Source organism: Pseudorca crassidens, chromosome 15 (genome assembly GCF_039906515.1).
Source record: "Pseudorca crassidens isolate mPseCra1 chromosome 15, mPseCra1.hap1, whole genome shotgun sequence".
Lineage (NCBI taxonomy): Eukaryota > Metazoa > Chordata > Mammalia > Artiodactyla > Delphinidae > Pseudorca > Pseudorca crassidens.
Genome location: NC_090310.1, coordinates 67,013,976 through 67,039,417, shown reverse-complemented (window position 1 = coordinate 67,039,417; position 25,442 = coordinate 67,013,976). Strand labels below are relative to the sequence as shown.

The 25,442-nt window shown below is 41.9% G+C and overlaps 1 protein-coding gene and 1 pseudogene across 3 annotated transcripts in view; both read left to right on the top strand.

The window, feature by feature from the left end:
• Positions 1–3,920, top strand: part of RBL1 (RB transcriptional corepressor like 1) — a 76,011-nt gene extending 72,091 nt beyond the window's left edge. Inside the window, exons 21-22 of one of the 3 annotated variants that reach the window (XM_067708071.1) lie at positions 249–413; positions 1,905–3,920. In XM_067708071.1, coding sequence (XP_067564172.1) covers positions 249–413; positions 1,905–2,075 — 336 coding nt within the window. In that variant the 3' untranslated portion in view covers positions 2,076–3,920. The remainder of the gene's footprint in view (positions 1–248; positions 414–1,904) is intronic. The other 2 variants (XM_067708072.1, XM_067708073.1) reach the window with 2 other exon arrangements.
• Positions 3,921–7,453: 3,533 nt separating this feature from the next.
• On the top strand, positions 7,454–11,562 carry LOC137207797 (glucosamine-6-phosphate isomerase 1-like; annotated as a pseudogene).
• Positions 11,563–25,442: the final 13,880 nt, after the last annotated feature.

Below are 25,442 nucleotides of genomic sequence, written 5' to 3'. Positions count from 1 at the left end.
CCTCTCACCACAGCTAGAGAAAAGCCCACATGCAGCAACGAAGACCCAATGCAGCCAAAAATAAATAAATATATATATATTTTTTAAAAATAAAAACATGGCAAAGAAAAAAAAGTTCCATGTTGACCCTTCACCTGGCTTGGGGCTGGGGTGGGACAGGGTGGATAGTGCAGAATAAAAATGGTGGGATTCAAAAAAAGAAAGAAAACCTTTTATCTTATAAAAACTTTACTTTTGTATTATTTCAGATGGAAGCTCCACCACTCTCTCCTTTTCCACATATTAAGCAACAGCCAGGCTCTCCGCGCCGCATTTCCCAGCAGCACTCCATTTATGTGTCCCCACACAAAAATGGGTCAGGCCTTACAACAAGGAGTGCTCTGCTCTATAAGTTCAATGGCAGCCCTTCTAAGGTAAGTTGCACACAAACTTTACTCCAAAACAATGGTGTACATGTGTTAAATACTGGATTTCAGATTTCCAATTAGTAATCTTTAATCTTACCCCTTTTTTTGCAAAGTTACTGCTAATAAATATGAACCATTACTATGGCAAGTTTCCTGTGATCAAGAGCAGTGTATTCAGTTGAGGTAGTTTAATCCTTTACGATTGATGTGGTATCGGGGGAGTTCAGTCCAAGAGCCCAGTGTGTCCCTGCTGAAGCACGATCTTGAGAAGGACCAGTAAGGCAACACCTGCAAGTGGTCAGACATGGGGAACACTATGTGTAAAGGAAGGCCTTAGAAGTGAAAGTTCATTTGGTGGATGGCAACCAGGATAGTGAAAGGTCTGAAAACAGAGGCCTCTTCTTACTTACACAGACAGCTCTATGGTTATCTCCATCTTTATTCCCATACAATGATGAAGATGTGATAGGGACATGATTGCTGTTTTCAGATAATTCAAGGGCTATCAAGTAGATACACTCAGTATGTCTCCAGAAGCCAGAATCACTACTAACTGGAAGAAACTGTAGTGGGACAGATTGTAACTCAGTCCAAATACATGGCAGCTCCTTAACTCATTAGTTTCTCATTTAGTTCCACAGACATCTATTAAGTTCCTGCTATGCTTAGCAAACAAAGTTGACTGAGATATACTGCACAGGCTTGCATTTCTTCTTTATAGAAGTTGATTTTATATGAGGACTTTTAGAAGAAATTCTTGCATAAAATCAGAAATGGGACCAATTGAATTGTAAGGCAGTGATTTCACAGTCATAGGTCAGAATCTGGGGAGCTTGTTGAACACAGATACCTGTCCCATAGACTTCCTGTATCACAGAGCTCTGGCAGGCAGGTCTCCTAGACTGTTGTGATGCACAGCTTTCAGGAGCAACTTCTCTAAGGCTGCCTTACAGACCAGCAACATCAGCATCACCTGGGAGCCTGTTAGAAACGCAGACTCTCAGGCTTACACCAGCCCAACTGAATTTGAATCTGCATAGTAACAAGATTCCCCAGACGATTAGTAAGCACATTAAAGTTTGAAAAGCACTGCTTCAGGAGGAGGATCTCAAACTTTAGGGAGTATCAGAATCACCTGGAAGGCTTGATAAACTATAGATTGCTGGGCCCAACCCCCAGAATGTCTGATTCAGTAGGGGTAGGGCGAGGCTTGAGAAATTGCATTCCTGATAAGTTTCCAAATGCTTCTGCTGCTTCTGGTCTCATGTCCACATTTTGAAAACTACTGCTATAAGGTAAATCCAATTTTTAAAATCACCTGAAAAGATTAGTTCTAATCACCCTTATTAGGTTGGCCTAGATTCAAAAAATAATCTCTACCCCAGTGTTCAGCTTTGGATAGAGGATAAAGGGTAGGAAAAAGCAGTTAGCTTAGTTCTTGGCTGCTGTTTCTCCCTTTTCCCCTTTTACTCACACATGTCCTCTATTTTTGCACAGAGTTTGAAAGATATCAACAACATGATAAGGCAAGGTGAGCAGAGAACCAAGAAGCGAGCAATAGCCATCGATGGTGGTGCAGAATCACCTGCCAAACGCCTCTGTCAAGAAAATGATGACGTTTTACTTAAACGACTACAGGATGTTGTCAGTGAAAGAGCAAATCATTAGTGCCCTTCCCATTTCTATGATAAAAGCACTTTCAAGTTGTTTTGCAGAAAGTTGGGGCTCTATCTTTCAAAACATTCAGCCCTGTAGGTAGTAAATATCACTGAGTTACAAAAAAAAGTTACACCAAAGTTGGGTTTTTTTTACATTTATCCAAAATGTAGTTGACAGATGTATTTTGAGTTGGATTGTAAAGGAATGTTTTAAGTGCCTTTTAAACATATTAATAGTCATAGAATTGTTAAAATATTTGTTCCCTGGGTTTTTCAGGTGAAGTAAGGAGAAACCTCATAATTTTTTGGCTCACTTTTTAAAATAATTAAATGTCTTATTCTTCTGGGCTTTGTAATATGAGGGTGAATAATCTGTTTTTGGTAAGTGTCGTTTGAGGGGTTTGTGTTCCTAATTTAGTATTAAGTAGGGGTTGGGTTCCATGGCATCTGGGCCAGAGGATGATGCCCAGCCTGTCTCTGACTCAGTGTGGTAGCTCCACATCCAGGTGCCAAGACCATTGTGGGTTGTCCAGACACTTCTCGTGCCCTTCCTCTCCTTGAGCAGAAGCAGATTTGTACCTGAACCCCTGCACTACCCCCACTCCTTGCTTTCCAGCCCTAAGCCCTCTTAGCCTGGTGTCACAACCTGATAAAAGAGATACTTGCTCCTTTTTAAAACTACTATCATTTTGTTTTCCAAACCATTAACTTAGTTATGTATGATTATATTATGTCATATAATTCTCAAAATAGGAAGCTGCTTCTCAAGCCAGTAGAGTAAAATACAGAAAAGAGTTGTTAGAAACCATATTCCTACTAGTGAGGTAGCACCATGATAATATGTGAGATACTGTTTTTGAGGTTATCATGAGATTGGTCATTCTCAATGTATAATTGATTCCCTAAGAATAGTTGAAACCTTTTTCAAAACCACATTAATGTCACCTCATGCCATATTACTTCCCCCTCTTTGTTCTCAGTATCATCGGTGCATTATGAGTTTCCCATTAGGGTTTGATCACTGGGCCCCTTAAGGGTGTTTTCCGGGGCTTGGGGTGCAACTTTCCAAAGAGTCAGCTGTTCGGTATTCACTTTTTCTAGTGAGTTTCCAGAATCTGGAAGGACATGGATAAGCCATTCTTAATTAATTTTGAGAAAATCTTATCAAATGTATGTTTTTTAAACCACAGACCTTATTTTTTTAAATGCAAAATATTTAACAAGTATTTAACTTAACCGGGGCTTCCCTGGTGGCGCAGTGGTTGAGAGTCCGCCTGCCGATGCAGGGGACACGGGTTCATGCCCCGGTCCAGGAAGATCCCACATGCTGCGGAGCGGCTGGACCCATGAGCCATGGCCGCTGAGCCTGCGTGTCTGGAGCCTGTGCTCCGCAACGGCAGAGGCCACAACAGTGAGAGGCCCGCGTACCGCAAAAAAATATATATATATATATTTAACTTAACCTATGTCTAACCGTGGCTAATTTGAATTAGTCTGAGATTTGAGTATGAACTAGTAATTACGATTGTTAGGAATTTTATTTTTAAATTTTAAGACGAAAAGTAATTTTGGTCACATTTTACTTTTCTGAAAATTACATCCTCATTTTTTTGTGTAGTATCTACACATGTTATAAGCCAAATAACATCGTCTGTTTGAATCCTTGTATATATTTTTATGTAGCTATGAATACTGTGTCATTTTCATCATCGTTATTAATGTGCAGAATGTAAATGAGCATTTGTACGTTGTCTTTATAAGAAACTCTGGACATGTTTTTATCAGTTTTCAAGACTGAATATCAATGTACATAAAATGGTTAATAAAATACTGGAGTTTTTTGAGATTATTGAAAAAACTACACTTGAGCTCTTCTGTGTGATGAGATGCAATTGTGCAACCATCTAGAATCTGTATCTCTTTAACTATCTGCTTTATATCTTTTAAATATCTTAGTGTAACTTAAAAGTTAATGTTCCTGGTGCTTTCTAGGAGCTAGGAAGAGAATGGGGAGTGAATGACTGCTTGATGAGTATAGGGTTTTCTTTTGAGGTGATGAAAATAATTTTGGAACTTGATATAGGTGGTGATTGTATAACATTGTAAATTTATTAAATGACACTAAATTTTACACTTTAAAATAGTTAATTTTATGTTAGGTAAATTTCACCTAAATTGAAAAAGTGCCATAGACACATATAAAAAAACAGAATTAGGGCTTCCCTGGTGGCTCAGTGGTTGAGAGTCCACCTGCTGATGCAGGGGACACGGGTTCGTGCCCCGGTCCAGGAAGATCCCACATGCCGCGGAGCGGCTGGGCCCGTGAGCCATGGCCGCTGAGCCTGCGCATCCGGAGCCTGTGCTCTGCAACGGGAGAGGCCACAACAGTGAGAGGCCTGCATATCAAAAAAAAAAAAAAAAAAAACAATTATTTCAAAGCCTTGGAATGGACCAAATTATGATTCTGAATCAAGGAAAAGGCTTCTCTCTTAGGAGTGCTTTCAGGTGTATTTCTTCGTTTGAGGATCACAGCTTAAAAGTTTTTTGGTTTTTTTTAACATCTTTATTGGAGTATAATTGCTTTACAATGGTGTGTTAGTTTCTGCTGTATAACAAAGTGAATCAGCTATACGTATACATATATCCCCATATCTCCTCCCTCTTGCGTCTCCCTCCCAACAAAAGTTCTTTTCTAATTAAGATTTTTATGTAGTTAGATTATGTTAAATCAAAAAAAATTTTTTTAAAGAAGGTAATATCCTGCTTGTTTTTATTTTGTTGCTTACAGTACTTTCACTAAGTCAACAGATATTATTGGCTGTTTACTGTATGCCTGGCCCTTTGCTAGGTGCTAGGGATATAAAGGTGAACCAGGCATAGTTCCTGTCCTCAAGATATAATATTTGTAGCCTATTAATATACTGGGGTAAATATAGTAATACAAGTCTACACAAAGACGGATGGTGTTAGCACAGAGAAGGGAATGATTCACTCTGCCTGAATGAGTTTGTCAGGGAAATCTAAAATCACTCTAGGGAATTCCCTGGTGGTCCAGTGGTTCCGACTCCACACTTCCACCGCAGGGGGCACAGGTTCGATCCCTGGTCGGGGAACTAAGATCCCGTGTGCTGTGCGGCACAGCCTTAATTAATTAATTAACTAATTGATTAACTCTAAAGTGGGGGCTAAGTGGTAATTTAGTCGTTAGGGATGAATAACTCTTTGCCAGGGCAGTAGAAGACAGCATAACCAGTAGAAAGTCCCAGAGACTTGAAAGTACTATAGATGTAGGAATTTCAGATAGTTTAGTGAGGCGGGAGTAAAGTGTACATATATAAAAGTGCAGTGCAAAGCAGAGCTAGAAAGGGACCTTTCTAGTTGGGCTTTAAGCCAGGCTAAGGAGCTCAGGCTTGGTCATTTCCAGTGGTTCTCAACATTGGCTGCAACTGGGGAGTTTTAAAACACACATCAGTGAATGGGTTTCTACCCCAGAGATTTCTGATTTAATTGGTTTGAGGAACAACCTAGTATTAGGATTTTTAAGTACTCCCTAGGTGAGTACCTAAGGTTGAGAACCACTGCTCCAGGTCATGGGGAGCCACAGAGGAGGTTTTGTTTTCTGTTTGTTTGTTTTTTGCGGTACGCGGGCCTCTCACCACCGTGGCCTCTCACGCTGTGGAGCACAGGCTCCGGACGCACAGGCCCAGCGGCCATGGCTCACGGGCCCAGCCGCTCCGCGGCACGTGGGATCTTCCCGGACCGGGGCACGAACCCGCGTCCCCTGCATCGGCAGGCAGACTCTCAACCACTGCACCACCAGGGAAGCCCAGAGGTTTTAATTTTATGTGGATAATGACAAAATCTGAATTTATTTATTTATTTATTTATTTTTGTGGCCAAGCTGCACGGCGTGCCGAATCTTAGTTCCCCAACCAGGGACTGAACCCAGGCCCAGCAGAGAAAGCACCGAGTCCTAACCACTGGACCACCGGGGAATTCCCTAATGTTTATTTTGGCAGTTCCTTAACTTGCCCAAAGATAAGGATACCTGAGACACATTTTAACAATGCAGGCTCCTAGGCCCCACCCTTGACCAATGGAATGAAATCTCCAGGAGAAGGACTTACTTAGGAATTTTGTTAACCTCTGTTCCAAGTGATATTAACCCTCAGGCAAGTTAGAGACTTTCTGGCAGTTCTTCTCAAACTTTAAGAGCATAGGAATCACCAGGGATTGTTAATCTTGTTAAAAATGCAGAGCCTGGGGTTGGGCCTGAGATATTGCTTTTCTAACAAGCTCTTATACCTAACACCAGTGCTGCTGGGCTAAGGACTATGCTTTGAACTGCAAGTTTTAGAAATCTGGAATCTATGCAGAGGATTGATTAGAAGATGTTTATTTAGACTGACACGGGAGACAAGTTAATGATTCTTAACTTGGTTAATTTTGCCACCTTCAGGGACATGTGTCAATGACTGGAGACATTTTTGCATTTTTGGTTGTCACAACTGGGCATGGGAGGTTGGTGCTACTGGTGTGTAAGGGTAGAAGCCAGAGATGCTGCTAAACATCCTACAGTGCACTGGACAGCCCCCACAGCAAAGAATTTATCCAGCCCCAGTGTCAGTTGTGCCAATTAAGTAAAGACCTGGGCAAGAAGAGCTATATGCTTTACGGGGATAGAAAAGGAACCACCAAGGGTCACCCAACTCTGGGCAGGTATGGGGTCCCAGTTAGGGATAGCTTCATAAGGAAGATGACTTTCCAGGAAAGATTAATGCTAATAGATTCCAGGTGGGGTAACTAATACACATGTGGGATTATTTGGCATCAATGACAGACCCTTAATATAAAAGAAAATGTTCCTGAGGTTTCAGATTCTGCATGTAGGCAATGGTTCCATCAAATTTCCCCGTGGTAAGAATCACCTTTGAGGATTTATTAACTATGCAGATTTAAAAGTGTAGTATACAAACAGTTTTGTTAAGCATCCCAGGCTATTATTCTTATCTGGGAAGCTTGGAATGTACCTGTATAATGGCCAAGAGTATAGAGATCCAGGTTCAAACATCCACCCTGACGCTGTCTCACCAAACCAAGTTGGGCTTATTTACTTACTTCAGTTAGGTCATCATCACTTCAAGAAATAATTGATTAATTATGGAAAATAGCATTCATTGTATAGCATTCAATATATGTAAGCAAAAAATAAAAACTATATTCCCACCAACCAGAGGTCACCTGTTCAAATTTTTTTTAATTTTTATTATTTTTTCACATGAAGAAAATTGTGTAAATCTTAGGTTTTATATTATGATGAATTTTTTCCAGCTTCACTGAGGTATAATTTACATAGAATAAAATGTACCCAGTCTAAGTGTATAGTTTGTATAATCATAATTATATATGATTGTATAACTACCACTACAATCCTCGTTTTATTGTGCTTTGCCTTATTGTGATTCACAGATACTGCGTTTTTTTTACCAAATTGAAGGTTTGTGGCAACTCTGCATCAAGCAAGTCTATTGGCGCCATTTTTCCAACAGTATTTGCTCACTTCATGTCTCTGTCACATTTTGGTAATTCTCACAATATTGCAAATTTTTCATTATTATATTTATGGTAATCTGTGATCAGTGATTTTGACGTATGATATTATCATTGTTTTGGGGTGCCATGAGCCACACCCATATAAGATGGCAATGTTGTGTGTGTTCTCACTGCTCCACTGACCTGCCATTCCCCAGTCTCTCTCCCTCTCGTTAGTCCTCCCTATTCCCTGAGACACAACAATATTGAAATAGGCCAAGTAATAAGTCTAAATGGCCTCTAAGTGTTCAAGTGAAAGGAGGAGTCAATCGATGTGGGAAACTTTACTGTTGTCTTAAAGACCTCGCCACAGCCACCCCAACCTTCAGCAACCACCACCCTGCTCAGTCCACAGCCATGAACATCAAGGTAGGACCCTCCACCAGCAAAAGATTACAGCTCACTGAAGGCTTAGATGATGGCTAGCATTTTTTGGCAAGAAAGTATTTTTTAATTAAAGTATGTACACTGTTGTTTTAGACAATGCTATTGCACACTTAATAGACTACTGCATAGTGTAAAAACAACTGACTTTTGTATGTACTGGGAAGCCAAAAAAATTTGTGTGGCTCACTTCATTACGGTGGTCTACAACTGAACCTGCAATATCTCTGAGGTATGCGTATATAGAACATTTCTATCACTTTAAAAAGTTTTCTTTTTCCCTCTAATATTCCCCACCCTCTGCATATCCTCCCTACCACTTACCCAGGCAATTGTTGGTCTGCTTTTTGTCACCATAGGTTTGCCTTTTCTAGAATTTCATATAAATATATGTATGCACAGCATGTAATCTTTTGTATTTGAGTTCTGTCACTTAGTATAATGTTTCCGAAATTCATTCATGTGGTATGTATAAATATTTCTTTTTATTGCTGAGCAATTTTCCATACCTTGGTTATACTCAATTTGTTTTATCTCATTACCAGTTGATGGACATTTGGGTTGTTTCCAGTTTGAGGCTATTAATAGTTATGAACATATGTATGCAAGTCTTTGAACATATAATTTTATTTCTCTTTTATTCCTTTATGAGTTGCACTGCTGGGCCAAATGGTAAGTACGTGTTTAACTTCGTAAGATATACACGTCTTTTTTCAAAGTGGATCATTTTGCATTCCCACCAGCAGTGTGTAAGAGGTCCATTTGCTCCACATTACAGCCCCCCCCCTTTTTTTAATTAAAGTATAGTTAACTTAGAATACTGTGTTAATTCCAGGTGTACAGTAAAGTGATTCAGTCATATATTTTTTTCAGATTCTTATCAATTATAGTTTATTACAAGATACTGAGTATAGTTCCCTGTGCTGTACAGTAAATCCTTGTTGTTTATTTTATATATAGTAGTGTGTATATGTCAATCCCAATCTCCCAATTTATCCTCTGCCCCACCCTTTTCCCCTTTGGTAACAATAAGTTTGTTTTCTACATCTGTGACTCTGTTCCTGTTTTGTAAATATGTTCATTTGTGCCATTATTTTAGATTCCACATATCAATGATATGACATCTGTCTTTCTCTGTCTGACTTACTTCACTTAGTATGGTCATCTCTAGGTCCATCCATGTTGCTGCAAAAGGCAACATTTCACTCTTTTTTGTGGCTGAGGAATATTTCCTTGTATATATATGTACCACATCTTCTTTATCCCTTCATCTGTTGATGGACACTTAGGTTGCTTCCATGTCTTGCCTATTGTAAATAGTGCTGCTATGAACATTGGGGTGCATGTATCTTTTCGAATTAGAGTTTTCATCTTTTCTGGATATATGCCCAGGAGTGGGATTGCTGGATCATATGGTAACTCTATTTTTAGTTTTTTAAGGAACTTCCATACTGGTTTCCATAATGGCTGCACTGTAGCCACCTCTTGATGTGAATCTTCCTAGACTTTTTCAATGCATATTGAAAAAATCGTTGTATTTTTAAGGTAAAAATGGATCATATATGTCACTTAATATATCATCTTTGCAATGTCTAAATGTTACCTTTCTGACAATTTTAATGCTTGTGTTCCAATAAATTATTTATGTTATCATTAAACAAGGAAAGATTAGCACAGTCTCTACAGCCACCACAGGAGGTGTCCTCAACAAGATGAAGCTCACCATCCTGGACCCCTCTTCTCAGGCCAGTGAGTGGGTGGCCAAATACATCAGGAACTGCATCATCCAGTTTAGCCAAGGGCCAGACAAGTACTTCACCCTGGGGCTCCCCACTAGGAGCACCCCACTTGTCTGCTACAAGAAGCTGATTGCGTACTATAAGAATGGAGACCTGTCCTTCAGATGTGTGAAGACTTTCAACATGGATGAGTATGTGGGCCTTCTTTGAGACCACCCAGAGAGCTACCACGCCTTCATGTGGAACAACTCTTCAAACACATTGATATCCACCCAGAAAACACCCACATTCTGGATGGGAATGCACCTGGCCTACAGGCTGAGTGTGATGCCTTTGAAGAGAAGATCAAGGCTGCGGGAGGGATTGAGCTGTTTGTTGGGAGGCATCGGCCTTGGTGGACACATTGCCTTTTACGAGTTGGGCTCCAGTCTATTGTCTAGGACCATGTGAAGACACTGGCCATGGACACCATCCTGGCCAATGCTAGGTTCTTTTTATATATATATATTTTTAATAAATTTATGTGTTTATTTTTGGCTGCGTTGGGTCTTTGTTGCTGTGCATGGGCTTTCTCCAGTTGCAGCGAGCAGGGGCTACTCTTCATGGCGGTGCACGGGCTTCTCATTGCAGTGGCTTCTTTTGTTGCAGAGCACAGGCTCTAGGCACACGGGCTTCAGTAGTTGTGGCACGTGGGCTCAGTAGCTGTGGCTTGTGGGCTGTACAGCACAGGGTCAGTAGTTGTGGCGCACGGGCTTAGTTGCTCTGCAGCATGTGGGATCTTCCCGGACCAGGGCTCAAACCCGTGTCCCCTGCATTGGCAGGCGGACTCTTAACCACTGAGACACCAAGGAAGCCCTTGCTAGGTTCTTTGATGGAAATCTCACCAAGGTGCCCACCATGGCCCTGATGGTGGGCATGGGCACTGTGATGGATGCTAGAGAGATGATAATCTTCATCTCAGGTGCTCACAAGGCGTTTGCTCTGTATAAGGCCACGGAGGAGGGAGTGAACCATATGTCTGCCTTCCAGTAGCATCCCCACACGGTGTTTATGTGCGACGAGGATGCCACCCTAGAGTTGAAAGTGAAGACTGTCAAGTATTTCAGAGGTTTAATGCTTGTTCATAACAAGTTGGTGGACCCCTTGTGCACTATGAAAGAGAAAGAAACAGAGAAAAGCCAGTCTTCTAAGAAACCGTACAGTGATTAGCCTGTGCTAATCCTAGTGTCAACTACCTCACTGGGACAGGCGGGTCTTTCTGGAAATTGTCTTTAGGAGGACAGAATTGTATTGCTTTAATCTAGTGTGGTTACTAGTTGAATGGGTGAACTTGTCGTTCTTGGCTGTTCAGCGTGGAGTCTAGTCACGGAATTTAGCTACTTATTTGTAACTTAATGAGAAAAAAAATCACTATATAATTTTGACGTCTGTCCCACAGATTAGGGGGTTTTAGCTTTTTGTTGTGCCTCTAACACTGTTCAGATGTACAATATACTCCCATCAGGAATTTCTGTCATTACATATACTGATCTCAGTTGAGAGAGAGTTTGGGGCTTATGTTGGACAAAACCGCTTCGGAGAGTCTTAAGAGCCCCTCTTGGGAAGGCCTGCCCCTTATTTGAGAATCAGTGTTCCAGATTAAGGAACAAACTCTCTCAATGTCTAAAGTCACTATAAGGAAGTAGTCACTCTGGTCAGTAACAAGTGCCACAGGAAGAAAACTATCCCTTACGTTCTTTCCCCAGCTGTTTTTTTCTGCTCTCTCAGTTGGCCTTTCCATGAACTCAGAGGCCTCCTTGGGGAAGGATTTGGGTGGGTGGGGCTAAAGAGAAAGTTTTGCTGATGAACTCGGAGCCTCAAGGGGCCCAGCCACATCAAACTCCTATCCCTCAGGGACCCTCCAGCACCAGGAGGAAGGCAGAAACCCTTTTCCCAAGAGAGCCCTGTGTTTTGTTCCAAGGTCTCACCGTGGCACCTCTCTTATACATATTCATTCATAAGTAGGACATCCATGGGAGCAACAGACACAGCCAAGATTCGATGTTATGTTCAGCCAAGGTGATGGGGTCAGGGCAAGCAGCTCAATTATGAGTTTAGAAACAACACTAGAGTGACGTGTTTCCTGTGTCCCTGAGAGTTGAGTGCCAAGAAGCAGGCCCAAGTGCTTCTAAAGTTGACTAATATCCTTTCCCCACTTAAAAAACTGCCCTTCTGGGGCTTCCCTGGTGGCGCAGTGGTTGAGAGTCCACCTGCTGATGCAGGGGACGCGGGTTCGTGCCCCGGTCTAGGAGGATCCCACATGCCGCGGAGCGGCTGGGCCCATGAGCCATGGCCGCTGAGCCTGCGCGTCCGGAGCCTGTGCTCTGCAATGGGAGAGGCCACAACAGTGAGACGCCCGCATATCGTAAAAAAAAAACCAAAAAAAATACTGCCCTTCTAACACTCCTGGGTTCATGTGGCGTGGTCTGATGTTCGCAGAACATCAGGAAGTATGCTTTTGCCCTTTTATCCTTCACCTCTTGTTCACAAGATGAGTCTATTGCTCTGGTTTTTTTTTTTTTTGTACTCTTACGCCTTGATGGTTTGAATGCTGCCTCCTCCTTCTACCAATTTTTGTGCCTCTTTGAAGCTGCTGCTGCCTCTATTTCTGGGAAAGATCTTTCAGAGCCTGGCTCAGGCCTCTCTTTAACTGCTGTGTTTGGTACCAGTGTTTCATTTTTAGGTTTTATAATGTGATTGTGCTGTCATTCTGTTTTAAGCTAATGGATCACTGGACTTGTTTACAATGTGACATTTTCTTTTAAATCTAGTATTTTCAAGAAAAAAAATACAGGAAAGATTAAAAGGTTTGGAATTTTGTTATTTCTTTGCTGAATTTGTTTCAGATACTGGCATTTGGAATTAATTTTGTTTAGTGAGTCTAATGTTCGCAAAGTTAAGAATTAGGCATTATTTAATCTATAACATTATGATGCAAGGTTGTTAAAATACTAGATATTCATTACACAGTGGAGTACCCCACAGGCTCCTTACTTCATTTGCGTTCTGCTCAAGTGTCAGGTCACAGCACTTCCCAGCCTTTCCTATACTCTTAACATGTTTTATTTTTCTTCCCAGAATTTATAATCTACTCATGTATTATCTGAATCCACCACTAGTAATTAAGCTCCATGTAGGTGGAACATTTTTTCTGTAGTTTTCCCAAAGTGCAGAATGATGCATTGAAGGAAGTATGGGCTTGACATTTGTCAAATTCGTGAATTGAAGAAAGAGGCTTAGGGACACTTTTTGTTTTTATTTTGGGGGGTGGTTTGTCTTGGTTTTGTAGGGGGTTTTTTTGCCGCACTGCGCGGCATGCGGGATCTTAATTCCACCACCAAGGGTCAAACCCGTGCCCCCTGCAGTGGAAGCGCAGAGTCCTAACCACTGGACCACCAGGGAAGTCCCAGGGTTGCTTTTTTTTTTTTTTTTTTTTTGCGGTACGCAGGCCTCTCACTGCTGTGGCCTCTCCCGTTGCGGAGCACAGGCTCCGGACGCGCAGGCTCAGTGGCCATGGCTCATGGGCCTAGCCGCTCCGCGGCATGTGGGATCTTCCCGGACCGGGGCACGAACCCGTGTCCACTGCATCGGCAGGCGGACTCTCAACCACTGCGCCACCAGGGAAGCCCCCAGGGTTGCTTTTTATAATAATTATATCTCACATGTATTAAGCATTTTCTATGTGCCAGACTCAATTCTCATAAAGCCCTGTAACAAAACTTTACAGAGGAGGAAATTAGAGCTCATAGATTTTAAGTAACTTGCCCAAGGTCTCAAGAGTCAAACCCAAGCACTCTGGCTCCCCAATTTTTTTTTTAATTCAATGAAATTAGGGGGGTTTTGTGTGGCAAAATATGTATAACATAAAACTTACCATTTAATCATTTTAAGTATATAGTTTAGTGGCATTAACATTCACATTGTTGTGCAACCAATCTCCAGAACTTTTTCAAAAATCTTGCAAAACTGAAACTCTATACCCAGTAAACAACAACTTCCTTTTTCCCCTCCCTTCCTGCCCCTGGCAACCACCATTCTACGTTCTGTTTCTATTATTTTGACTACTTTAGATACTTCATCTAAGTGAAATCATACAGTATTTTTGCTTTTGTGCCTGGCTTATTTCACTTAGCATAATATCCTCAAGGTTCATGCATGTTGTAGCATGTGTCAGAATTTCCTTCTTTTTAAGGGTAATATTCTATTGTGTGTATAGGACCACATTTTGTTTATCCATTCACCCTTAGATGGACTACAGCTCAATTTTAATCTGTAAGCTATACTGTGTCTTTTGATATTAATCTTGAGTTGACAGATTTATATCCTCCGTATTCTGGGAAGTCCTGGGCTGTCTTCCTTAAGCTTCTCTCTTCCTTTGCCATGTGAAACATTCTCATTTCTTGTTTCTGTTTTGGAGCAGATCTTCTCACATGCATCACACACAGAGGAAACTCAGCTTGTTGAAAGATTTCCTTTCAAAAAGTTGCTTACAACAAATATTTTGGGGGGGGCGGAGGGGTTATTAATGTGGTCCAATAACAATCTTCTCCCTTCACTCAATCCTTCTCTTCCAAGCCCTCTCTCCCAGTTGCCTCCTGGGAGCCCTAGATTACTTGCCTTTAATACATCTTCCCTAAACTTTCCACCTTAGAAGCCTTAGCACCAGCTTTCACCAATGTCCTGAAGATTGAGTCAAGGTGGCACTGAAAAGGGTCTTTTTCTCCAAGGAACACTGCTCTCCTTCTCAGAACCTACTGCCAGCTTATTCCCAGATACTCAGAGCACAGTAGATAGGGGAAAGTTCAATTCCCTTGAAGCCACCTTGAAGCCATGTAAATTATACTTCTCACTAGTAGGAATAATTGAGGTTTTCTCAGTCTTATAAACAATGTAAATAAGAGCACGTTAAATACTACTATGTGTATTGGTGTACTCTAACTCACAATATAGGGAAATACAATATACTTGTTATGCGAATGCAACTCCAAAGACAACCCTCCAGTCCCACCCAGGTTACTGGCTTTAAACCCCACCTTTATAAAAATTCTGAAACTATTTTCCTTGTTAATCACAGTGATTAACAAGTCCCAAACACTAGAATGCCTTCAGACCTTCTCCTTGAGATAAGGGTCACGTTTTTAGATGAGAAGGATTACTATGTAAAAAGAATATTTTTTAAAAGATCAAGGGACTTACCTGGCAGTCCAGTGGTTAAGACTCCACACTTCCACTGCAGGGGGCGCAGGTTAGATCCCTGGTCAGGAAAATAAGATCGCACATGCTGTGTGGTACGGCCAAAATATTAAAAAAAAAAAAAAAAAAAAAAAAAGATCAAAGCCTTCCCTAACATTTGAACTAATATCTACTTTGTTAATGACAGCACACTTAGAGTGAAAGCATAGACAAGTATATATGAGACTTTATTTTGCATGATATCCAATAGCACAGGGGTTCCTGGTTGTAACCAGCTCCATAGTCATCAGAAGCAGAAACCTGGGGCCCAAAGACTGGGAACCATTAAGTCAAAATGCCCAACCTTAGGCCATCAACTCAGGAGTAGTTGTCACATAGTACAAACATGTTGGCTGTGTGTATCAGTCTGCTAGGGCTTCCATGACAATACACCACGGGCTGGGTGGCTTAAACAACAGAAATTTATTTTCTCATAGTTCTGGAGCCTAGGAGCCCAAGATCAAGGTGCTAGCACAGTTAGCATTACTGAACCAGGTCCATTTGCCCAATGTGCAGCAAGCCAAACACTGAGATGCCAAGGTTTACAGCCAAGAAGGAGTTTATTCACAAGGCAGCCAAGCAAGGAGATGGGAGAACAAGTCTCAGATCCACCTCCCTGAAGGCAAGAGGATTGAAGTATTTATTGGATAAGCAAGGTGGTCTTGAAACCACCTTGAGCAGGACACTGCAGTGCCCTCCTGGGTACAAAAGCCCTTCCATGTCCCCCACTTTTCATATGTAGGAAAAAGGCTTCAGCCTCCTAGACCTTCTCTGAGTTCCAAAGGGCAGATTCAAGCAGATACAATTAGAGAAATGAGGGAATGCAAAAACAAAGGAAAAGCAGTTAAGTAAGAAAAGTAATGACAACAGGCAGCAATAAAACAGAGTCCTAGTTCCTCCTCAAGAGATATTCATAACAATCTGATACATATCTTGAATTGTTTTATAGGAACTAAGGCCCCCACCCAAGTGGAGGATGGTGACTTCATGCAGAGCACAAGATTCCTGGAACGCCACCCATTACCTCACCATCCACCCATCAGAAGAAAGCTATGCATCCTGCAGCCCTCGGCCCAAAAGTTGCCTTTAAAAACTCTTCTCTGAAACCCGTCAGTGGAGAGTTTGGGCCTTTTGAGCATGAGCCTCCCATGCTCCTTGTTTGGCACCTGCAATAAAAGCTGTACTTTCCTTCATGACAACCGGGTGTCAGTAAATTGGTTTTGCTGTGCGGCAAGTGAGTGGACCGAAATTCATTTTGGTAACAGTCTTAGGTATGGGGAAAGGTGACTTGAGGTAGGGAAAAAAGTGAGGTAATCAGTGTTCTGCACAGGTGCTTCTGGGTTACATGCTTCTGCATATTCAAAATGGAGGTGCTTAGCATGATCTGAGGGTGGAGGTTTCCAGCCCTCTAACATCAAAAGGCCCTTCACTGGACAGCTGTGCAGGCCCAGTTTTAGGGCTGGTGGTCCCAACCAACGCCCAGCTGGCTCATACTGGGCAGGAGCTGACTCCAACTTCCTGTAAAACAACTGGGCTTTGTGAAGCTTGGAAGGTGTGCAATTAAAGAGAGGAAAAAAGAAAGAAAGAAAATGAAAGTGAAATTCATCAATGAAGGCAGTTTTAACAAGCTGTTCCCTTATGTGTTGTTCTGTAAAAAGTTCAACAATTTCTATTAGTTATCAGCTTCTGTTAACTCCACGGGGCATGGTTTTATTAGTTTCTGATAAGATCTCTCTTCCTTGCTTCCAGACAGCTGTCTTTTTGCTGTGTCCTCACATGGCCTTTCCTCTGTGTGCACAAAGGGAAAGAGATCTCTGCTATCTCATCCTTTCTTATAAGGACACCGGTCCTGGGGCTTCCCTGGTGGCGCAGTGGTTGAGGGTCCGTCTGCCGATGCAGGGGACACGGGTTCATGCCCCGGTCCGGGAAGATCCCACATGCCGCGGAGCGGCTGGGCCCATGAGCCATGGCCGCTGAGCCTGTGCGTCCGGAGCCTGTGCTCCGCAACGGGAGAGGCCACAACAGTGAGAGGCCCGTGTACCGCAAAGAAAAAAAAAAAAAAGGACACCAGTCCTATCTATTGGATTAGGGCCCCACTTGTATGACCTTATTTAATCTTAATTACCTCCTTAAAGGCCCTGTCTCCAAATACAGTCACATTGGGGGCTAGGACTTCAACATGTGATTTGGGGGGGACACAATTCAGTCCGTAATACCATGGATTCACTCACTGTGTGGCCCAGTGACGTTCTCAGAGAAAATGATCTTTGTGAACTTGGCTGACAGGCAGTGGTATTCACTAGGGACTGTAGGGGATGAGTGTTGAGGACTTGACTAGACTGGACTGGATACAAGTGTCACTACAAGCTAAAAATCAGCCAGATAACACTGAATATCTGAAACAGAGTCCTGTTGGATGCTGAAGTTGTGTATCAGGGATGCTTTTGGCTATAAATGAGAGAAAAATTCAAAACACACACACATGGTACTTCCCTGGTGGTGTAGTGGTTAAGAATCTGCCTGTCGATGCAGGGGACACAGGTTCGAACCCTGGTCTGGGAAGATCCCACATGCCGCAGAGCGACTAAGCCCGTGTGCCACAACTACTGAGCCTTCACTCTAGAGCCCATGAGCCACAACTATTGAGCTCGCGTGCTGCATCTACTGAAGCCCATGCTCCACAATAAGAGAAGCCACTGCGATGAGAAGCTGGCACACCGCAATGAAGAGTAGCCCCCACTCGCCACAACTAGAGAAAGCTCACGCGCAGCAACGAAGACCAAACACAGCCAAAGATAAATAAATAAATAAATTTATGAAAAAAATAAATAGAAAAGAAACAAAACACACACACAAAAGAGAAAATCCAACTCAACCTGGCTTAGGAGCTAAGAAAGTTTCTTGGCTCACGTAGTTGGAAGTTGTCAAACCACAATCAGTATCATGGCTGCAAAGAATAAAGATCTTTATTTGGGGTGTTAAGAACTGCAATTCAGGGATTTCTCTGGTTCCACAGTGGTTAAGAATCCGCCTCCCGATGCAGGAGACATGGGTTCGAGTCCCGGTCTGGGAAGATCCCATGTGCCATGGAGCAACTAAGCCCATGCGCCAAAACTGAGCCTGCACTCTAGAGCACATGAGCCACAACTACTGAACCCTGGGCGCCTAGAGCCTGTGCTCCGCAACAAGAGAAGCCACTGCAGTGAGAAACCCGCGCACCACAATGAAGAGTAGCCCCCGCTCACTGCAACTAGAAAAAGCCCACGCGCAGCAACGAAGACCCAATGCAGCAAAAAATAAATAAATAAAAATTTTAAAAAAATAATTGCAATTCAGGAGACACAGATTTGGGTAAAGACCAAAAGAGTGCTCAGAAGAAGGAATTATCAGGGCTTATAAAGACAAAAGCCACAAGGTTGTTAGAGTTGTCTGGTGAGAATTGTGATTGACTCTGACACAAATAAGGAAACATTTGTTCTTAAGGAATAGACTGTCACTAGTTTGTTTAGGGTGAGGTCAATAAGTATCTTGAGTTTCTGACAAATGTTCTGGATGCCTGTGTTAAGACAATAAGTGGTCAAAAGTTCAGATTCCATCCAGGCTGAGACATGCATAAGTCCTATTTCCTCAGTGGCTTCCCAGGTCCATTTTAGAGACCTCTCTTAGCAATACCTACTCCATATTTATTTTTCTTTCATGTTCCCCCTTTTGATCAAGATCTTTCTTTGGGAGGCATCAATGATCAACCATTTGGTTATATGTCATTGGCTTCGACTTCCTCTGTGCTGGGGAGGCTCATTCCCAGAGAGTCATGTCCCACAGAGGAGGGAAAGAGGTGGCTGTGTGAAAGGTATGCTTTTAGAAAGTTTATGGCCATATCTGAGCAACCATAAGTCATCTAGGAAGCAAGTCCTCAGTGGCATTCAAAATAAGAGAAGTTCATAAATCTTCATTAGTTAGAATCTTACAGGAGTGGTCAATCATCTCCAGATGTCTAGCTGTCATTTTTCCTTTTAGTATTTCTCCAAGACTTGGTATTAGGTCATTCATAGCAGTTATTTGCTTTTTCATATGGCTCATTAAGTGGATGACATTAGGTGATTCATCTGGTCCTGAATCTTGGGAAAGCTGTCTACAACGGATGTCATCTGCTTCATTATCCTGGCCTTTGTCTAGTTAATTTCAGTTTCAGGTCTCTAGACTGTTGTGAAGTCCAAGCAGGACATGGTGCCTCCTTTAAATGAGAAACATGAATCCATGAGTCAATGCCCTTAAGTTTAGCAGCACAAGTTTAGTTAACAATACCTGGAAAGGTCCCCTCCAACAAGATTGGAGGACATCTTTGTGAAGGTGTAGTTTCCAATAGACATAGTCACCAGTCTATTTTTTCCTGAGGGACTGGACCTGAGATTAAGCAAAACCAAAGGCAGTACTTTGGGCCACGGCAGCTTAAATGATTAGTCATCGTAAATGCGCTATGGTAGGTGAAGGAGTGCAAAGACTAAAAAAATGAGTTTGCCAGGGAGCCGCAGTTGTCTTGGGTTTCCCATAGCCCCCACTGTCAATTTAATTTACAGCCATTGTTTACCCATCTTAATTTATCTGATTCAGAAGCAGGCTGTTGCCATGTTACAAGTTATCAGGATGGCGAAAGTCTGGCAATAAGGGGTCAATTCTTCTGTAGAAGCAGAATGGACCTCATCTACATGTGTCACAATATTTACAGATTCTGTTGCTGCTGACTTTGCATGAAAGTCAGCTAGGGCATTTCCCTTGTACTCTATCCTTTTAGTGTTAGCCTCAGTTTGATGACAGACAACATTTTACATCAGGACATATCAGACTTACAGGAATTTCACACAATTTCTGGAACACTTATAACAAATACCTATACAGACACAACACAAAGAAGTCTTAACATTACTTCTTATTTGACAATGCTTCCCCTATAATTTAAAAATATCAAATACACCTAATTAGTTTAATATCTCTTTCTTTACAAGGAGAAAGAACAAACCTTTGAGATATTTCAGAGACCCTGCGAAATATATCTCTAAGTTAGTTCTAAGTCAAAAAGAATTCATTTAGGGCTTCCCTGGTGGCGCAGTGGTTGAGAGTCCGCCTGCTGATGCAGGGGACGCGGGTTCGTGCCCCGGTCCGGGAGGATCCCACATGCCGCGGAGCGGCTGGGCCCGTGAGCTATGGCCGCTGAGCCTGTGCTCTGCAACGGGAGAGGCCACAACAGTGAGAGGCCCGCGTACCGCAAATAAATAAATAAATAAATAACGTTAAAAAAAAAAGTGTTATACTTAATGTTGCTAATGCTAAAGATAGGTCTGTATTAATTTAACCAACAAACTTAAACTAGCTTTTATTTACTAAAGATTCATCCCAGATCATGTGAACTTGAGAAACATTTCAGTTAGTTTCTATTATATTTTTGCAAGTATACTTAATTTATATACTGCTTGTTTGTTTTAAGCCAATTACATATAACTCTTTTACAAATTAATTTTAGCAATACCATCCAAAGAAAACATACCACATAGCCACAACATATTTATATATAGACACACATGAACATACAGACAGATGCAAACAGAGGCCTTACAGTTTTTGTTTTAAAATTTTCCTTGAACTAGATTTCTGGGCAAAGGTGCTTCTATAGCACCTTGTGTTTTTTTTTTTTTTTTTTTTTTTTTTTTTTTTTGCACCTTGTGTTTTTAAAAGTCCTTTTCACGCTCTCTCTCACTCTCTCTCTCTCTTTTTTTTTCCTTCCGATTTTAGGAATTGGAGATGGTCTAGATAAGAGTTCCCAGAGAGGTTACAAGCCTTTTGAGATAAATAAGGGAGGTATGGGGAATGATGAAAAGAAATGGGTGTACTGTGAACTGTCTCTAGAACTGCATTTCCAGTTTCACAAAGATTCATAAGGTATAATTCAAATGACATCACAGGCTGATCCACCCATCCAACTACTTTATCCTCAATTTGCTTCTTTATATTAGGGAGATTTCTAACTGAGATGTAAGTCAAAAAATGTTTATGTTTTGCCCAGGCAATGTTGTTGGTTCCCTTTAGCACGTCCAATCAATAGTGCTTGAAGGGCGGATTTACATGCCTTAGTCCAGGGGGTATATGTGATGGTGTTGGTGCCGTCCTCATTGGACCTGGCTTTAAAAGGGGCCGCCATTACAGGATGGGCAGTATGGATGGTCTTCTGCAGGGGATCAACCTCAGTGCTATAAAAAAGGAAGTTCAGAGAGAGATGGATAGAAAGCAGAGCCTTATGGCGGACATTCAGAGGGACAGAAAAAAGCAGATTTGGAGAGAGAGAGTTCTCAGAAGCCTCAGAGGATTTTTCTAGTTTGGAAATTTTTTGAGAGTTCGTTTCTCTGGGGGAAGCAATAGTAGTGGATTCATTATTACAATTGGAGGCCTCAAAACACCGATTGAAATATGCTTCCCGTTCTCTTTGTCTTGTTCTATAGCTTTTCTCCAATTGAGCACACAAACTAATTTAGAAATTTTGAATGAGCCACAAGTGGACCAACAGAGTTTCAAGTTGTTGTGGGTGATTTTAGTCCGATGTGAAAGAAATTTAGAAGAGGAAGGCCCATAAGTTTTAAACATAAATTGATCTGGAGTTCTGGATGGTGGCAGTGCCTGTAGAAACCCAACTCCCCATAACTGAGTACTCACCAAGATGAACAATTCCCTTCCCAGATAAAGCCAGCAACAGAGGACACCCAAATAAAGGCTCAGAACCTCAACCATATTGGGAGGTTCAGAACCAAGAAGACTTACCCCTAAGACCCAAGACCACTGAGAGATGACTGAGTACAAAGGACTCCTGTAGGTGCCTTACTTGTGCCTGCAGCAGCTCCATGGGTAGAAGTGAGTCACTTTGGCTCCCACTTCTGACACCATGTAATGTCCAACAATAATCAGTTTCAAGGCTGTACAGCACAAAGAGTGTTATTTGGGGTCTTAGGCATCGCAATTTGGTAAAAATTGCGATGCCTAAGATTCAGGTAAAACCAAAAGAGTGTTCCAGGGAACAGACAGAATCAGGGCAAAAGCTACAAGGTTTTTAAAGTTGTAAGAATTATGTTTGCCTCTCAAGCAAAAAGGAAATATTCATCCTTAAGGGACAGCTTTCATGAATTACTTAGGGTAATGGTCTGGTAAGTGTATCATAGACTGTGACAGGTTATTTAGGGTAAGGGTCTCATAAGTATCTTGAGTTTCTAGAACATTGTGCAGATGTTCTGGATCACTGTTTTAAGACAATAAGTGGCCAAAGTTCAGATTTCATCCAGGCTGAGACATGCAAAAATCCCACTTCCTCAGTGGCCTCTCAGCTCCATTTTAGAGAGCTCTCCTAGTGATACTGACTGCATTTTGATTTTCCTTTCACAAAGTGCAGAGATAGGGTACACTTTTGGGTTGGTTGATCAAATGGCTGAATAGTCTCATCAAAACCCAAAGTCTGTTCCACAGTTTTGGCTTCTATCAGAAGCTTTCCTCCTAATGATTTCAGGAGAGCTAACCATAGCAATGGCAAATTCACCTTTTGTCATATCTTAGGGGCTCCCAAGCAAATCTATGTTGGAATCAGCCTGGCTGATGCAACTACCATTTGAATTTAGGAGCCAATGCTCCTAAAATATGAGTTGAAATATGTGTTGAGACTGGCTCTTAGCAATGAGTTTAAAAGGATTCATCAACTATGTTTACTCAGAAGTACCCCACTGAAGTCTGGCCACTCCCTCATGTGTTTGAGCATCCCAACCCCCAAATACATGGTCACCCCACCCCAAACATTGAGGCACACCTAGGAAGTCACCACAAGCAAAACTCTATAGGATGGCATGGCCTCTCTCTGTGACTGCCTAAAAGCAATAGAACTTGTACCCAGCTCTAGTTACAGAAAAGAACAATGGTTTTCAAGGCTGACCTAGGTTAAAATCCCAAAGCACTTAACACATGTGTGTGACCTTTGGCAAATCATTTCACCTCCCTGGGCTTCATTTCCAAATCTTTTAAATAACACCTGGGGTGTTTATCCAAAACCAATTCTCTTCTTCCTGATACTAGACCTTACCCTCTAACCCAATGGGTAACATGTGACCTGTTTGGGTCAATCATTTTATAACACAGCAATTGGTCCAGGAATTAATGCAATCAGACTTGTTGAAGTCATTCACTTATGTTGGAACTGGAGGAGCAGAGGCTTTCTTTCATCTCTAGATGTGAAGCTGTAAAGATGGGACCTCAAAGCTGCTTGCAGCGGTAGCCCTCATGTTCCCACATGGTTTGCACCCTCCTTGACTTTATCGCTTAACTCTTCCCCTTTACTCATTTTGCCCATCCAAACGGGCCTCTCTGCTATTTCTCAACACCAGGCATGCTCCTGCATGCTCCTGCTCCATCTTGGCTAAGAGATGCGTGTGCACACATGGGAAAACCCTGAGATATACCAAATACAGGCACAGAACCAGGAAAGGCAAGATGATTGGCCAAAGGAAACCCGGAAGAAATGCCCCATAAGAGTGATTCAAACTACCACGGGGGTGCGACTCTCTCTCTGAGTCTGCCCATGTGTCCATCCACACGTACTCTTTTTCCTCCTACTAAACACTTTGTTTCACTACTTTCCATGTATGGTGGGAATTTATTTCTGCAAAGCCGAAGGGCCAGGTCCTTGTCCCTGGCCACTGGTCTAGTGGCTAGGATTCAGCATTCTCACTGCCGCTGCCCAACCTCAATCTCTGACCAGGAATCGAAACCCTGCTTCAAGCCGCTGCAGGCTGTGGCCATCCAAGATCAATAGTAGGTACTCAAATATGGTAGCTATTATCATTTTGCCAGGTGTCTTTTTTTTTTGTTTTCAAAGAATTCCTTGACAGATCTGGAGACAAGTTTCTACATCTACGAACAGAAAAAGACTTATGAAGGAAAAAAAAAAGAAAAAGACTTATGGGGCACACACCAGGAGGTGATCTTTGGATCTGTATGTGTGTGTATACACATTTTGTTTTACAAGTTTTCTTTCTTGAGCATTATTTTTATCAGACAAGAAAACCAACACTTTTTTAAAAAAGAATTTTGGCTTGCTTTGGGATTTTGACAGATGGAAAAAAGAATGTCTTGAGGAGGTCAGATTCAAAGAAAGAACCAGGGATTGGTGGTAGGTGGCACTGAGAACTAGTGGCACTTGTTTAAGAGGAAGTTGTGCAGAGATGTAAAACCACAAGGTTAACACTGCCAGACGTAAAATTGCCCAACTCAGCTGGGTGGGTGGAAGCAAGGAAGGGCAAGGAAGAACTGCTGGGGGTAGTCAAGGTCATTAAGCAATGGGCCTTAAATTAATTGAACTTAGAGTTTTTTCTAGTCCTAACTATGGTGAGACTGACATCAGAGGAGAGCTTGAATAGTCACTTCTCTCAGTACAACCAGAGCAGAGGGCCTGTGTCTAGTAGGCATTTGTTTCCACGTTGTGGAATGACTGGATGGAATAGGATCACCAGGACCAAGTGGAAGTGAAGTGGCAAACTAGGAACCACCCAAGTTTTGGAGTCAGCTTTGAATGTTGATCTGTCACTTAGCCATGTGACCTTGCTCAAGAAACCACCTTGTGCAAGATCTAGGGCCCCTACAAAGTAGGAGATTAGGGGAAACATAGTAAATATGGCATTAAATTATACTCTTTAACAAGCAAAAACAAAAAAAATCAAATTCTCAAAAGCAATTGCTTTGAACAAACCCAACTGATTAAACTTAAAACCCTGCTTATATCACCTTCTACTGCCCAAGAAACCTTGCTGTCAGGGCAGACTTTCCCACAAGTCTTATAAACACAAATTTTCAAATAGCCATTTCCAAGTTTAAATACGTCTTTCACATTTAAATGCTCTTTGTTGTCTCTTTGACCCCTCTCCCCTTGTTTTGGTTTCACAAGTCTTGAAAACTGTCTGTTTTTTCTCAAAATATTCTGTGGTTTAAAGGTTTGTTTTTCTGGGCCTGGCCCTTCTGTGCAGAGGAGGGCAAGGTCACCTCTCCATACTTTCCCCCACGGGTCTATGGGGTAAGGGAGCAATTGGAAAATTTGGATTAACTAATATAAAATAATTTTATATCAAAACTCCCGTTAGTGAGCAATTGTTGGCAAGTGAGTAGGAGCATGGGCTTTAGAGCCAGGCTGGATTGCTTGGGTTTGAATTCAGGCTTCATCACTCCCTAGCTGGGTGACCCTGGGCAAAACACTCAGTTCTCTGTACCTCAGTTCCTTACATCTTAAGGTTATTGGGATACTTAAATTAATTAATATTTGTAAGTCCTTAGAAGAGCGCCTGGCACACAGTAAAGCGCTAAGTGTTTGCTGAAAA